This window comes from Thamnophis elegans, chromosome 5 (genome assembly GCF_009769535.1).
Source record: "Thamnophis elegans isolate rThaEle1 chromosome 5, rThaEle1.pri, whole genome shotgun sequence".
NCBI classification, from domain to species: Eukaryota; Metazoa; Chordata; class Lepidosauria; order Squamata; family Colubridae; genus Thamnophis; species Thamnophis elegans.
Genome location: NC_045545.1, coordinates 68,554,261 through 68,567,647, shown reverse-complemented (window position 1 = coordinate 68,567,647; position 13,387 = coordinate 68,554,261). Strand labels below are relative to the sequence as shown.

The 13,387-nt window shown below is 36.6% G+C and overlaps 1 protein-coding gene across 6 annotated transcripts in view; it reads left to right on the top strand.

Moving 5' to 3' along the window:
* Positions 1 to 257: 257 nt before the first annotated feature.
* Positions 258 to 13,387, top strand: part of NCOA6 (nuclear receptor coactivator 6) — a 43,935-nt gene continuing 30,805 nt past the window's right edge. The window contains exons 1-5 of one of the 6 annotated variants that reach the window (XM_032218262.1): positions 258 to 431; positions 7,545 to 7,763; positions 9,554 to 9,684; positions 11,674 to 11,809; positions 12,189 to 12,471. In XM_032218262.1, the coding sequence (XP_032074153.1) occupies positions 12,237 to 12,471 (235 nt within the window). In that variant the 5' untranslated portion in view covers positions 258 to 431; positions 7,545 to 7,763; positions 9,554 to 9,684; positions 11,674 to 11,809; positions 12,189 to 12,236. Of the gene's footprint in view, positions 432 to 7,180; positions 7,764 to 9,553; positions 9,685 to 11,673; positions 11,810 to 12,188; positions 12,472 to 13,387 lie in introns of those variants that run through there. The other 5 variants (XM_032218260.1, XM_032218256.1, XM_032218259.1 and 2 more) reach the window with 5 other exon arrangements.

The window sequence follows — 13,387 nt, the reverse complement described above, 5'->3', positions numbered from 1 at the left end:
TGAACGTGGGAACTGTCTCAATGCGGGACCAAGAGCGCTCTTTCGCCACGAGAGTGATCACTGCGGACTTCTGATCCGTTTCCACGAGGAAGAGAAAAGCGAGGGAGGGAAGATGAAAAGCCACCGCCACGGAAGCCCGGTCATGAACGCGCCGCCGCCGCCGCTTCCCCAACCGGCGGCGCGCGCCCGGTCACAGGCGACGCGCGCAGACGGGCCTATCACGTGGCCTCCCCGAAGAGAAGGAGGAGGAGCCTGGGCCGGGCTTTGAGGGTCGGTGTCCTGGAGGTCCGGGTCCGCGCCGACCGCCTCCCCGCCCCGTTGTCCGCCGCTCTCCTCCTGGCCTTCCTCGCCTGGGCGCCCGGTGGCGGGGAGGGCTGCCCGCACAGGCGCTCTGGAGGCGCGTTGGACGGGAGCAGCAGCAGCGCCACCAGGTGAGCGCGCGGCTCTGGGCTCCGGGTGGTTGTGTTGTGCGAGGCGGGGCCGAACGGGTGGGCTGCGGAGGGGGGGGGGGAGAGCAAGCGCGAGCGGGGGCGCCTTGAGCTGCAGCCCCGCCGGGCGAGCGGCGAGCAGGCCGGCTGTGGGAGGGGCTGGTCTGACAGTCGTTGCAAGGGACGGGGCAAGCGGGAACGCGGGCCTGGTCAGGGGCTCCCCGAGACCGGGGGAGAAGGCAGTCGGACGGATGGGCCTGCCAGGCTGCCTGGGGAGAAGGGCGAGGAGGCAGGGAGGAGGGGGAGCTGGATATCCTTCCTGGGGAGACCCCGCATCTGGAGTTGGGGGCGGACGGGCGACGGAGTCCGCCTGGGCCAGGTTAGAGAGAAGAGGGGAAGCTGCTCTATAGAAAAGAGAGGAAGGTTTAGGCCAGGCTGGGAGATCCTCGCATTGGGCCTGGCTGCCTCCCTCCCCCCCCCTTTTGTTAGACACCCTGGATTGTAAGAGAGGGGAAGTCTTGGGATGAAACGGGGGCTCCAAAATAAAGTACAATGACTGTCCTTTTCCCCTCCCAACGCCCAGTAGCTTAGGCAATCTAGATTTGATTGCTTGACTGCGCTGTGCAAAGGACTGTTGTTGCCTCATTTGATTTCCCTGGAGGGACGTGGTGGTAGTATCAAAATGAGCACGTGAGCTGTGTGGCTTGCACCGGGAGTCCAAAAGGGTGGACTTCCATTTCAGGGAAGCTAATCTACCTTGCTCTATTCCACCTTTGGCTGTTAAATCACACAGCAATAACTAGCCATCTATTTTGAAATCTGACCGGTCTCTTCACACTATATCCAAGTGAAACATGGAAAATGGCTTTATTACTGTTTTTCAAAATCCTGAGGGAACAGTAACCAAATAATTTCTCTGTAATGCTTGACTTTTCCCCCATTAAGTAATTCACACAAATTCACTTGCTATCAAATGCATATTGCATTCTCAGGCAATAATTGGAGCGTTCATGCATATGGACTTCGCATCAATTGCCTATTGTTTTGTCCGTTGATATTAGAAAATGACCCTTGATCTGACATCTAGGTGGCTTAGGTGATTTTGCTGGTGTCATACTAGATATACCAGTGTAGTTTAGTTATTTCAATAATAAAGTAACCTGATCTTCTATTGTAGTGATTTATACTGATTTGCTGTTTGAATAACATAGTATCCCTCAACTTAATTCAGTTTCTGATTATGATATTTATACTGTGTTTTCATGCTTTCTGGAGAGGTTTTGTTTGTTTGCTCTGGAAATTTTGATGATGTTCTATTTGATTACTATACTAGCCAGGTCTAATCCTTCTTACATTTTTTAAAATCAAAATTGGTTAGGTGACACAGCCTTTATTTTAAAACATGTTTTGCAATCCAATAGGACAAGCAATATACGAATATGTGTGAAGTTTGATACATCTTAAAATGTTTATATTGAAATAAGTTTACATAACCACATTTTTGTATCAATTTCAGAACATACACTGTCCTGAGATGACCCCTTAATTTATGATAGGGAAACTAAGACCCTAAGATCTCCAGTGCTTTTTTTATTGTTTGCTTATTCCATATATTTTAATAATGCATTTTAATGTCTTGTTTTCTTTAAAAAAAACGAACTCCTTAACCACAATAGGTATTTTAAAGATATTGTTAAAGTGTAAAGCAATCTATATTCTTTTTAATTGCAAGTCATAACATTACTGTTTTATATTATGAGCTTTCAAATCTTAAATTTTCTCATTTCTTAATATACAGCCAAATTCTGAAAATGGTCTATTCCAAATTAGGATTTGGGAGGAATTGTATAAATATACTTCTGACTTTGCTAATGTAGTTTTAATTTTGATTTGCTTGCAGTAATTGCCTAGTTTCACATAAGAGAGATTGTTTTGAACTGGAGTGGGAGCTATATTAAATCTAAATAATATGTTAAATAATAACGCCAAGTGTAATTGCTGCTGAAGAGGAAGGTGCGAATACAATCCATTAAATAATTTGAGCCGATAGAGTGATTTAAAATGTCCTTGAAAGCATTCAAAAGAAATGTTTTCCAAAGCTTCTTGGTGTAAATGAAACACTTTTCTACAAAACATTAAACATGTCTCTTTGAAGACTGTATCTGGCTGAGACCACATGCATGCAAAGAGATCCCAGCAGAACTGTTGTTTGTTCATGAACACAACTTGGAACAACTTTTGAAATAATACTGCAAGTCTTGCAAAGGATGAGATAATTGAATGCTAAAAAGAGAACGCTTTGTTCACCTTGTTCAAATGTTTTGCACAATCGTATGTTTGAGTATCTAAGCTCACTGAAAAATAAATAGTATCAATAAATGTGTTGCCCTCTACAGAGTTTTTGTATAAATCACTATATATAATCTAAATATTGACTAGTTTCCCTCAGAATTCCATCTATTAGAGAACTTTTGTTTCACCTAATTATGGTGAGAATGTTTTGAATAATAGATTTTATATTTTTAAAGGTAGTTCAGTCAATGCATGCTTTTTTCATCTCAAAAATTAGAGGTATGATCTAAAAGTTTCATGCTTATAGAAATTTCACTTGATGGAGGGCTCTTTACTTAGCAGCTGCTTCTTTGAGTAAAAGGGCAAGAAAAGCAGATTTAATAAACCTTGACTCCTATATCATTCTAGAATTTCTTCCGAAATATCTAGTACGCGAGAATAAAATTACCTTCTCCATCCTTAACTTTTTACATAAACAAGAGTCCGCAGTTCTTCCGTTCTTTTTTTTCGCCTGCCCTCCCTCATTTATGTATTATCTTCATTTCCCCCCCTTACTCCAGACTTCCTTGAGTTGGCTGCTATCTCAAGAATATTTTGTTCATTTCTCTTCATACATCCAAAGGCTGCCTAGCTTTGCACAATTACCCATAATCAGAAGATCATACAGTATAGAAGAAAGCCCACCAATAGAATAGAATAGTTAGTCTGTGTGCTAGTCTATACACGTTAAGCCTGCTAGTCTATGGTGGCAAAAAATCTAAGTCTGGTAGCACCTGTCTTCTGAGACAGATTGCAAATGCCTATCAAACAACAATTGTAATGTATTAAAAACCCATTGTGTTTGTTTAGGCTTATGAATGTGATTTCAACAATTTCTTACTCAAAGTTGGTATTAAAGTCCTGCTTTTCCAAAATAGTCAATTTTAAGTCTTTGATGTATCTTGACAGGTTGAAGTGTTCTGATATTAATTTGTTTTGAGTCCTGATGTCAATTCATATTCATTAATCATTTTGCACGAAGTTTATCCCACTTGTTTTTTTTATAGAACCCAGAAGGGCATTGTTGGCAGATTAGGGGTGCCTTTACACCCTCTTCCTCCAATCTTGTGAGTACTTGTTGGACCCTTTGATAGTGCTGTTTTGTAGATGTGGAGGCAAAGTAGTCATCTGTTTTTGTTGCAGGGTTTGATTCCCAGGCTGCTATCCTTTTCTGTTCTTTCTTGTTGCTTGTGGAGAATATACTTCAAGTTGCGTGGTTGTTTGTAGCCAGATATGAACCTGAAAAACTACAGTGCCATTTCTGTTATGGGCTGTAGCTTATTAATATCTTGAGCGATTTGAGCTCTTTGTGGCAACCAGTGGTGCTCTGTTTCTGTGATCTGGTTTTTAATGTGTCCTTCCTGGGAATTGATCCGGCACTACTGGTTTGTCTATTGATCTCACTGAGTGGTAGTTATCTCCTGAATGTCTGGTTTAACTTTATGCATTTGATGAAATGAACTGTTATGCCTTTTAAGAAAATGTGTTAGCTGGAAAAGGTAATGTCAAACTCCTGATTTTTTTTCCAAATTGAAAAGGCTAGATTAGAATAGTACTCTTTCCAACTAACATATTTTCTTCAAAAAATTTCCAAACAATTTTTTTTATCATTTAAAAAAATCAAGCAAAACAATGTTTTATTTCCATTGTACATGTCTCTTATAACATTCAACAACTAATTGTGATCCTATGTAGAGTTGAAGGCCCAAGCTATGGTAACTCATGCCCTTATCTCAGTTTAAGTCTTTACAATATGCTTTATATGGGTATGCCTTTGAAGACTAAGGTACGTGGAAATTATAGTTACCACAGTATGCAACTATTCATGCTTGGCAGATAAAAGTCACATAACACCCATATTGCAGCCTTTGTCTTCTCAACAGGTTTCTGGGTACAATTCAGAGTGCTATTTTTGACATTTAAAGGCCCTCATGAGTTAGTTTCCATGGTCTGTTCCTCCAGGGACAAACAGACCATTGCATTTATTCATTCCAATTGAGTACATTTGTTGCTCCCCATATAAAAGAGAAACAAATTGTGAAGTGTTTTTCTCTGGGGGTTACCACTTTAAGGAATAATTTTCCCCAAGTGGTCCAGTTGTCATCGATCCTTACAGCATAACTATTAAGATAGAACTTTTTCTTGGGGTTTTAAAAAAATGATGTCATATTGATATGATTCACTATTTGGCACTTATGATAATTATTTACTACTTTCACTGTTTTTATTTTGTGCTTTATTGTTTTTTGGTACCTTATGTTGTCTATGTAATACAGTGAGTTGCTTCAACACTGGCAGTATACAAATTCAATAAATAATTTTCAGTGGTTCGATGAAAACCAAAATTCTCATCTGGACACCTTCTCCCTTAATATAAAGTCACATTCTAAATTTTTGCTCATGTAGACCTCATGTATCTTTTCTATCAGGTTTTTACCAACTTCCTCATGGGAATTTTTAATAAACTAAACCCCACTTAATTTTTCATTCATTCTTGCTACCTGCCCTTCACATAAAGAGATTTTAAGGGCATTCTTCTAATCAAGCAGAGATGTGATCTTCACACAGATTAAACAAGTCACATAGCAAATATATAAGCATGTCACATTTATATACATGTGTGACCCTTTCTTTCTTTGGTACTACCATTTTTAGCAATTATTTTATTTTCTTTAATATATTATGATTCCTACATAACTCTCTAAGATACATTCCCCCACTTCAGTTTCATCTTCATTTCATCACATTTATTTATTTATAAATAATACCAATACATCAGAGATAATTGTTTAGCTCTCTTCACTAACAAACTAATTTTATCAAAATAATTGCATTTTCTCTGCCTCTTAATATTTACGGTTTCATTTTCTCTGGGGTTGCCATTTGCAACTATCTTTTTCAAGAACTGATCTTGGGAGAAAATGGATGTGGAAGAAAATAAAAGAAGTAAACAGTGAAAGTAAAACAATTGCAGGAAGAGAAAGTACAAATGGAAACTATGTTACAATGCCATGATTTACATGAATTTTTATACACATGTATTGCTGTGTTTTAAAAAGTATAAACATCTCCAGTTTTCCAGATATAATTTGCCCCTTGGCATTGTTTGTTTTTCCCCTTTTTTGCATAATCTTTGCTGCTGAGGTTTCAGAGGATTTATCTTTTTTTTTTCATTTGTGGCTCAATATTTGTGCATTTCTTGATCATCATCTTAAGAGTTTTAGGTTTTATTTTTTTTAATTGTATGTTTATTTTAGTGCATGTGATATAGTTTTATCTGTTTCCCATTTCAACATGTAGGAAATGCTGATTGAAGAAACCAGTTAACCTGTATCCTGTGAGACAGGAATTTTAATGCGGAGTACAGAACAAGAATTTGCTATATCAAGATATAGAATTTAGAATAAGCATAAGAGTGAATGAATTAATAATTAATCATTCATTCTGCTTCTTAATAGGTTAGAGCAAGATATTAGAATAACTAAGCATGCCAGGTGCCATTTTGAAAGGCGGTTTCAGACAGAAGTCCTTAAAAATCAGGACCTTTTGGAAGCAGCCCCCATTTTCTCATATCTCTCAGAAGGGTACAATTTTGCAGACTACAGCTACTTTCAAATTTTCATTCCTATAATATCTGGTACTTGATATTTAACAAATCATAAAACTAGGAAATAATAAAAACAATGGAGCAGTAAAAGAAAGGGAAAAAAAAGCAATACTAGGGAAGAGAAGCAGTCCCTCAGGTAGCTGAGCTGTATGCCATGTAGGGTTTTATAGATAATGGTCAGCACCTTGAATTGTACCCAGAAGTAAAACCGAACCAGTGCAACTTATGAAGCATGCCCAGCCACCGGATTCTGGATCATTTGAAACGTTGAGGGGATTTTCATGATAGTTAGCTAATTGTTAGTCATGCACAATTTTGTTTATTTGTGGATTTGGCATTAAAAAAACTCTGAAATATTTATTTTTGGAGTATAAGATGCACCTCTTTCCCTCAAAAAAGAGGCTGAAAATCTGGGTGCATCTTATACACTGAATACAGCATTTTTTGCCTCCCGAAACCCCGCCCCTTCACCAAAATGGCCGTGCATAGCTTTTAGGAGGCTTTCAGAGAGCTCCTGGAGGTTCAATTTTTCTTCCCCCAACCCCCAGGAGCATTCTTTAAGCTTCCTAAAGGCTATCCATGCCCTTTTTTGACAAAAAAATGGGCCTGTTTTCATGAAAAATGGGGCGTTAGTTGCTCCTTTTTGGCCCACCCCCACCCCAGGAGCACTTTACAAGCCTCCTAAAGGCTATTCATGCTCCTTCTTTGAAAAAAAAAATATGGGTCCATTTTCACGAAAAACGGGCCGTTTTTGTGAGGTTTGCAGAGTGCAAAATTTTTTTTTTTTTAAATTTGCCTCTTCAAAACCTTGGTGTGTCTTATACTCCGATGCGTCTTATACTCCAAAAAATATGTTACTTTGTTTAGCATTATAGCTTGAAATAGAGAAATTGTAGGGAATCATGATAGTTTTCTTCGGGTATCTGAAGGATTAACATTAGCGGATAAACTTATTCAGTATTGTTTCATAAAAGAACAAAAAACAGTAAGCTTAAACTTACAGGGAAGCAGATTTCAACTAAACAGGAAGAACGTCCTATCCATTAAAAATGTTCAATAATGAAACAGATTGCCTCAGGTAGTGGTAGATATTTCTTCCAGTCGAAGCATTTAGGTGGAGGTCTGCGTGGAGGCTCTAATATTAGCTTTTTGATTTCCACAGTCTCTTTATATTACAGGTGGTCCTCATTTTGCGATTGCAATTGGGATTGGCAACTCAGTCATTATGCAAAGCAGTTGCTAAGTGAAAATCATATGAACATAATTGTGCTAATGATTTTAGTTCAACTTTCCTTGGTTTTAAAGTGTCAGAAGAACACAACTCCAAACAGCCGTGTGAGCCTAAATGGTGGGGAAGGTTTCTGGAACTCAACTGAAAAGAAAGCTGGGGTAAAAAGGTAAATCTTATCACCCTTATTCACACTCCCCTGCCATTTGGAATGCTCACCCAATGCTGAGATAATTAGCAAGAAGGGAATATTTGTATTTACATACATTGAAGAGGAAGGGATTTCAAGAGAGTAAGCAAGAACACAAGAGGGAATACTCAACAAAAGTAATGCACTAGTGCTTGCTGTGTGCCTAGCACCCGTGAACCACTTAGAAAGGCAGGGCAGCAGAGGACAGGGCGGTAAGGGAGATAGAGTACAGGTGGCTAAAAGGACCAAGATGAGGGGAGTTGGATGGAGTGAGTTAAAGCGCAACCTGTGGTTGTAAATCTTGGTGGGCATTTTTGAGTTGGTGGTGTTTGGTTTCCATCTCCAATTTAAAAGTGCTTCTGGTATTTTTATTTCTGCTCTTGGAGCTAGTGGCATCCAGAAGGTATAATACTCGCTTAGATGACAACATTTTATAACTCATGAAAAGTTATAAAAAGTTACACTCCAAGAGAAACTTTTGTTTGAAAGCATAATACTTGGGGAAGAAAGATTGTAACACATATTGATCAATATTATTTTACAAATATATATATGAAGTTTTGAAAATCAATCTAAATAAAAAGAGTAGGTGAACCACTAGGTATTTCATTTATCTCAGAGTCTTTTTATTCAATTCCCTTTTCTAGTGACCATTATGTTGGTATAGTATCTATGTTGGAGGTCTTTGTTCCAATAATATTAAAATCTATTACATGTTCAGCAAATCAGCATTGCTAATAGCATAGAATCATTTTTGCTTTGTTACCAAGTATGTACTAAGACGTATAGCTTGTGGATGCATTAGTAATAGCAGTAATTTGCAGGCTTCTGAATGCTGTTTATCATTTATTCTTTGAAGGGGAGGGGATTATCTCATTATTCTCTTCTTAAAATACGTGGTACTTTGTATTATGTCAGGACATTGGTTTGATGCCTTATATTAAGGTAAGGGAATTTGAAGTTACAGAAAGATTTAAATACTTTCTCCTTTTCTATTGTTTTACCTAATTAGGGTTTGCCTTTAAAAAACTTTAGGCATTTATTTGTTAGTATTATTTGTCAGAAATAATAGAAAGGAAATGGCTTGGAACATGAATTCATACTTCACAAGTTTTCTACAATTCTCTAGTCAGTCAACAATACTAATAGTCCTTGACCTACAACCATTGAATCAGTGACCATTCCAAGTTATGATGGTGCTGAACTCATGGTGATCACAACCAGTCCTAGAATCCCAGCACCCATCTGTTGTCTCTGTACTTTGCACCATTTGTAACCTTCCTTGCCAATTTCACTAAATCTCAATGGGGAACTTGGCAGTGAAGATCACAACTCACTAGTGTAAGTCACTCCTATCCACTCCCACCCCCAGCCTTTCTGCACTCACACTGTGCACCCTTGCACACCTTCCTCATACCTTCATTCCATGCCTCTCATGCACCTTCTCTTGCACATGCTGTCCCTCCCTTGTACTCTTGGAAACCTCTGATTCCCTGTCCCACCGGGCAGCAGCCAATTACTTTCCTGCAGGCCTGGGACTTGCAATTTGCCTCACCTAACAATAGTGGGATTCAATCATGACAACACTTGGGACTGCTTTACCCCAGCATTGCTTAACAATGGAAATTCTAGTCTAAATTGCTGTTATAAGTCAAGGACTACCTGTAACTATAACAGCAGCCTAGAAATCATTTGGCTTACATTGGCTTTCATTTTTAAAAAAAATGGGTTTATGGAAAATTAATTGTTTCCTTTTTTTGATAATAAAGGTCTGTTCTTATACAAGAAGAATAACAGGATCTCATCCAGAATCTAATCCAGCTCTAAACTATGCTGAGTGGTTTTGTGGATAATGTGATGGCTACTCAATTTAAGATGATTGTGGATTTATGACTAACAGGTATCTAACCTCATGTAAAGAAAATTTGTTTATTTTATTTAAACAATTTATACGGCTTTCCATATCCCAAAGTTAACCTAGAAGGTTACAAGAGTTTTTAAAAAGCAACAATTTAACAAATATTAAAATTTAATAATATTAAACAATTAGCAAACCTTTGATATTTTTACAATGTGAGATTTTATTGTCTTATATACCAATATTCTTCATTAATGAAGTTATTGCAATTATTCAAGAAGCTGACATGTTAATATATAATATTTGGACTGCTTAACTTTGTACAGTGCATTCATTAATTTCATTGGGACTTAAACTCCTAGTGTTTTGGAAATTACAATTTAGAAGTGAAATTTGTGTATACCTAGCTTACCTAGAATAAGTACCATAAATGTGAGTGAAACTTGATCCTGAGCACTTTAGATAAGATTACATTTTAAATAGTCATTATTAAGGTCAAGGTGGGAGACCTGAATTGTCATTGGCCTAAAAAAGTGATGAAATGTAGGGTTTTTCTTACGCAATAGAACAGAACTTTAAGTTTATAAAACTTAAAATGCATTAATTAAAGCTTCATGTAAAAGGGAAGTTTTTAAAATTAATAAAGCTTGGTCCCAAACCTCGGACTGAAATAGATTTTACCATCCTATCTTATTAGAGAACTCTTATTATTTTATATAACATGCATACAAATGTCTAATATATTTTGGGAAGAAATTATTATTATTATAACAATTGTATCACAGCGGCCAGTTGTTTCGCAGGATTTGGCATTATTAAGCAATGTAAAGATAGAAACCCTTGTCAAACTCTAAATCATCCTGAAATATAACCCTAGGACTATAAATTTATTCTGCCACCCCAAAAGTTATAGTTATCTATTTATAAAAAATATGTATAATGGGTTTAGAGAATCTTCTTTGAATGGAAATTGGAAAATGTAGCTTTTATTATCAGGAAATGATTATGTTTAACTTTTTTTTTTTTTTTAAAAAAAAACCACCCTTTTGTTTCTATCAAATCTTTAATGAAAATAGAGCTCATAAAAGCATGCACCAAAATTATTTCAAAAGGTTTTTTTTTAAAAAAAGCCTTTCAAACAAAGAATAGGAATAACCGCTGCTTTATTCATGTAAGTTAGAAGTGGGGGTCCTGTGTCTTCCTGACTTTGCTAAATTACAATCCAGTCCCCTTCAGTAGTAAGGCAAGCTGTGATGGATGCTGGAAATAATATCTAAAAAATCATAGATTACTTAATCCTATCCTAAATTGCTGGGATAATTATAGCAATAGCAGTAGACTTATATACCGCTTCATAGGCCTTTCAGGCCTCTCTAAGCGGTTTACAGAGAGTCAGCATATTGCCCCCAACAATCTGGGTCCTCATTTTACCCACCTCGGAAGGATGGAAGGCTGAGTCAACCTTGAGCCGGTGAGATTTGAACCGCTGACCTGCTGATCTAGCAGTAGCCTGCAGTGCTGCATTTAACCACTGCGCCACCTTGACAATTTTATAAAGTTGACAATATCAGCATTAGTGATGCTGATATTGTCAACTTTATAAAATCCAGTGTCAATCATTAAAATTCCTCTGCCTGAAGTCAAATTCAACAATGCACTGATGATGTTAGTTGGAAACTGAGCTATCTGCAAGCAAACAACCAAGCTCAACCCTGAGCTATGTGTATTCGCTTCTGTTACCCATTCAACAATTCTCAGGTTTTGATTTCTAATCAAGAAATCTTTGCTGGTTTAATAATATTTTCCTCCTGGAATGCCATCCCCTACCAAGAGAATTTTCTCTGAATTTGGAGATTCAAGGAATTGTCTACATATAGGATATCAATTAAATCTTAAAATTCAAATATAATTTAAGAACTTACACGTATGCTCCATCTAGAAACATGTCTTTAATTCTATATTTGGTTTAACAATGAAATATTTTTAATTATTCAGAATTCAGAAGATAATTTTAATGGGATGCATTTATAGGTTTGCCCCGGGTAAAGAACAAAGAAGATTGGATTCCCATAGTATGTTTAGCAAATCAGCAACCTATATGCGGCTATGGCTCAAATGTTATGGACCTCTTTAAGTTGTCATCAAACTTCAGACGCAAGATCTCCTGGTAGGCTATTTTTTTCTAATTAACATATTCAGTATTATGAATAATATTCATCTCTGTGATTAATAAAAATACTTAGCTTCAATATTACAGAGGTGGGACTTTTTGCAATCAAAAAACTGATGTTATGCACTGAAATTTAAAACATTTCTCAAGATCCTTTTTCTATGTACTCAGTGGTTTATATGCTACATAATGATTGGATACAGCTACTTTTGCAAATTCAGCATCAGCAAATTTGGAGAACTTTTTAATTCCAATCTTTATAGATAAATAACATGAATAAAATAATTCCTTATAGTTAAACCTGCAAAAACCAAATATTAACCAAAATAACATATATTTCTATATATGTTGACTAATATATTTCTTTTTTTCATAGATTCTCCTTAGTACCTGATAAATTTCCAGCACATGATATTATATTACCATGGTTTGGGGTGACATACCCAATTTAAAAGATAATTACAGTTTATCGTGCTCCTCAGTCATGGAAGAATTGAAAGTGGATCTTGATTGTGTACAGAAAGAAGATGATATCAAATCTAACAGCCCTTCTGAGGATTCTACAATCTTTGTAGCTTTTAAGGGCAATATAGATGACGATGACTTCAAGCAGAAATTGGGAGTCATTTTGGATAATGTTTCTGGCCTTTTACTCATGGGTACTTCAATTTGTTATAATTTCAATTTTTATATTGGCTTTTTATATGTAAAAACTTAATATGTATATTTAAAGTTCAAATTGGTCTAGAAAATTAGACTTCACTGCAATATTTTTTGGTAAAACAATACTATATAGTAGCTACTATTATCCATTAAAACAAATATACTGTGTGTTTACTAGCCTGTGTGTTTATGCTGTGATAAGCAAGTACACATTTTATTTGCTATGGGTGGCGTCGGTTATTTTTGAGATTTTTTCTTTTTTAGATCTGAAAACAAATAGTGCTTCATTAATTGATTTCTCTTATTTCATCCTCTGTCAGATGAAATAAGTTCTTGTAGCTGCTTCATTTTTAATTGCACTTTTACTTGAAACAAACAATATATGTTATATTTGAAGTTCACACAAAATCCATCTATATGTAGGATCTTTAGACTAACGACCATGTTAAGCAGTCAGTATTTCTGCTTCCTAATAGATGCATTTCATAAAGAAAACTCAAGCTATTAATTCCTGTTTTGGAGAAAACACTGTGTGGCACATTCAAAAATTATTTATGAAATGAAATTATAATTTTACATAAATGTACATCTTTGTTGATACCAGATCTTCTTTTTAGAAGTTAAATGTAGTAAATATATGTGATATATATCACAAGAAAGCTGCTAATTAAATGTAATATTGGGATAAATATCTTATGCCAATTAAATCCAAATCATGGAGTCAAGCTTCCATAATTTCCATGCTTCAAATAGAGCAAGTTATTGTGACTGGTTCTACATACTTTTTTCTTTCTCATGATATGGGTAGGTTCTTATGAAGATAACAGCTGGCCTTAGTTGGAGAATTAACTACAGTAATTGTATGTTTAATTCAGTGGTGGAATTCAATTTTTTTTTACTACCGGTTCTGTG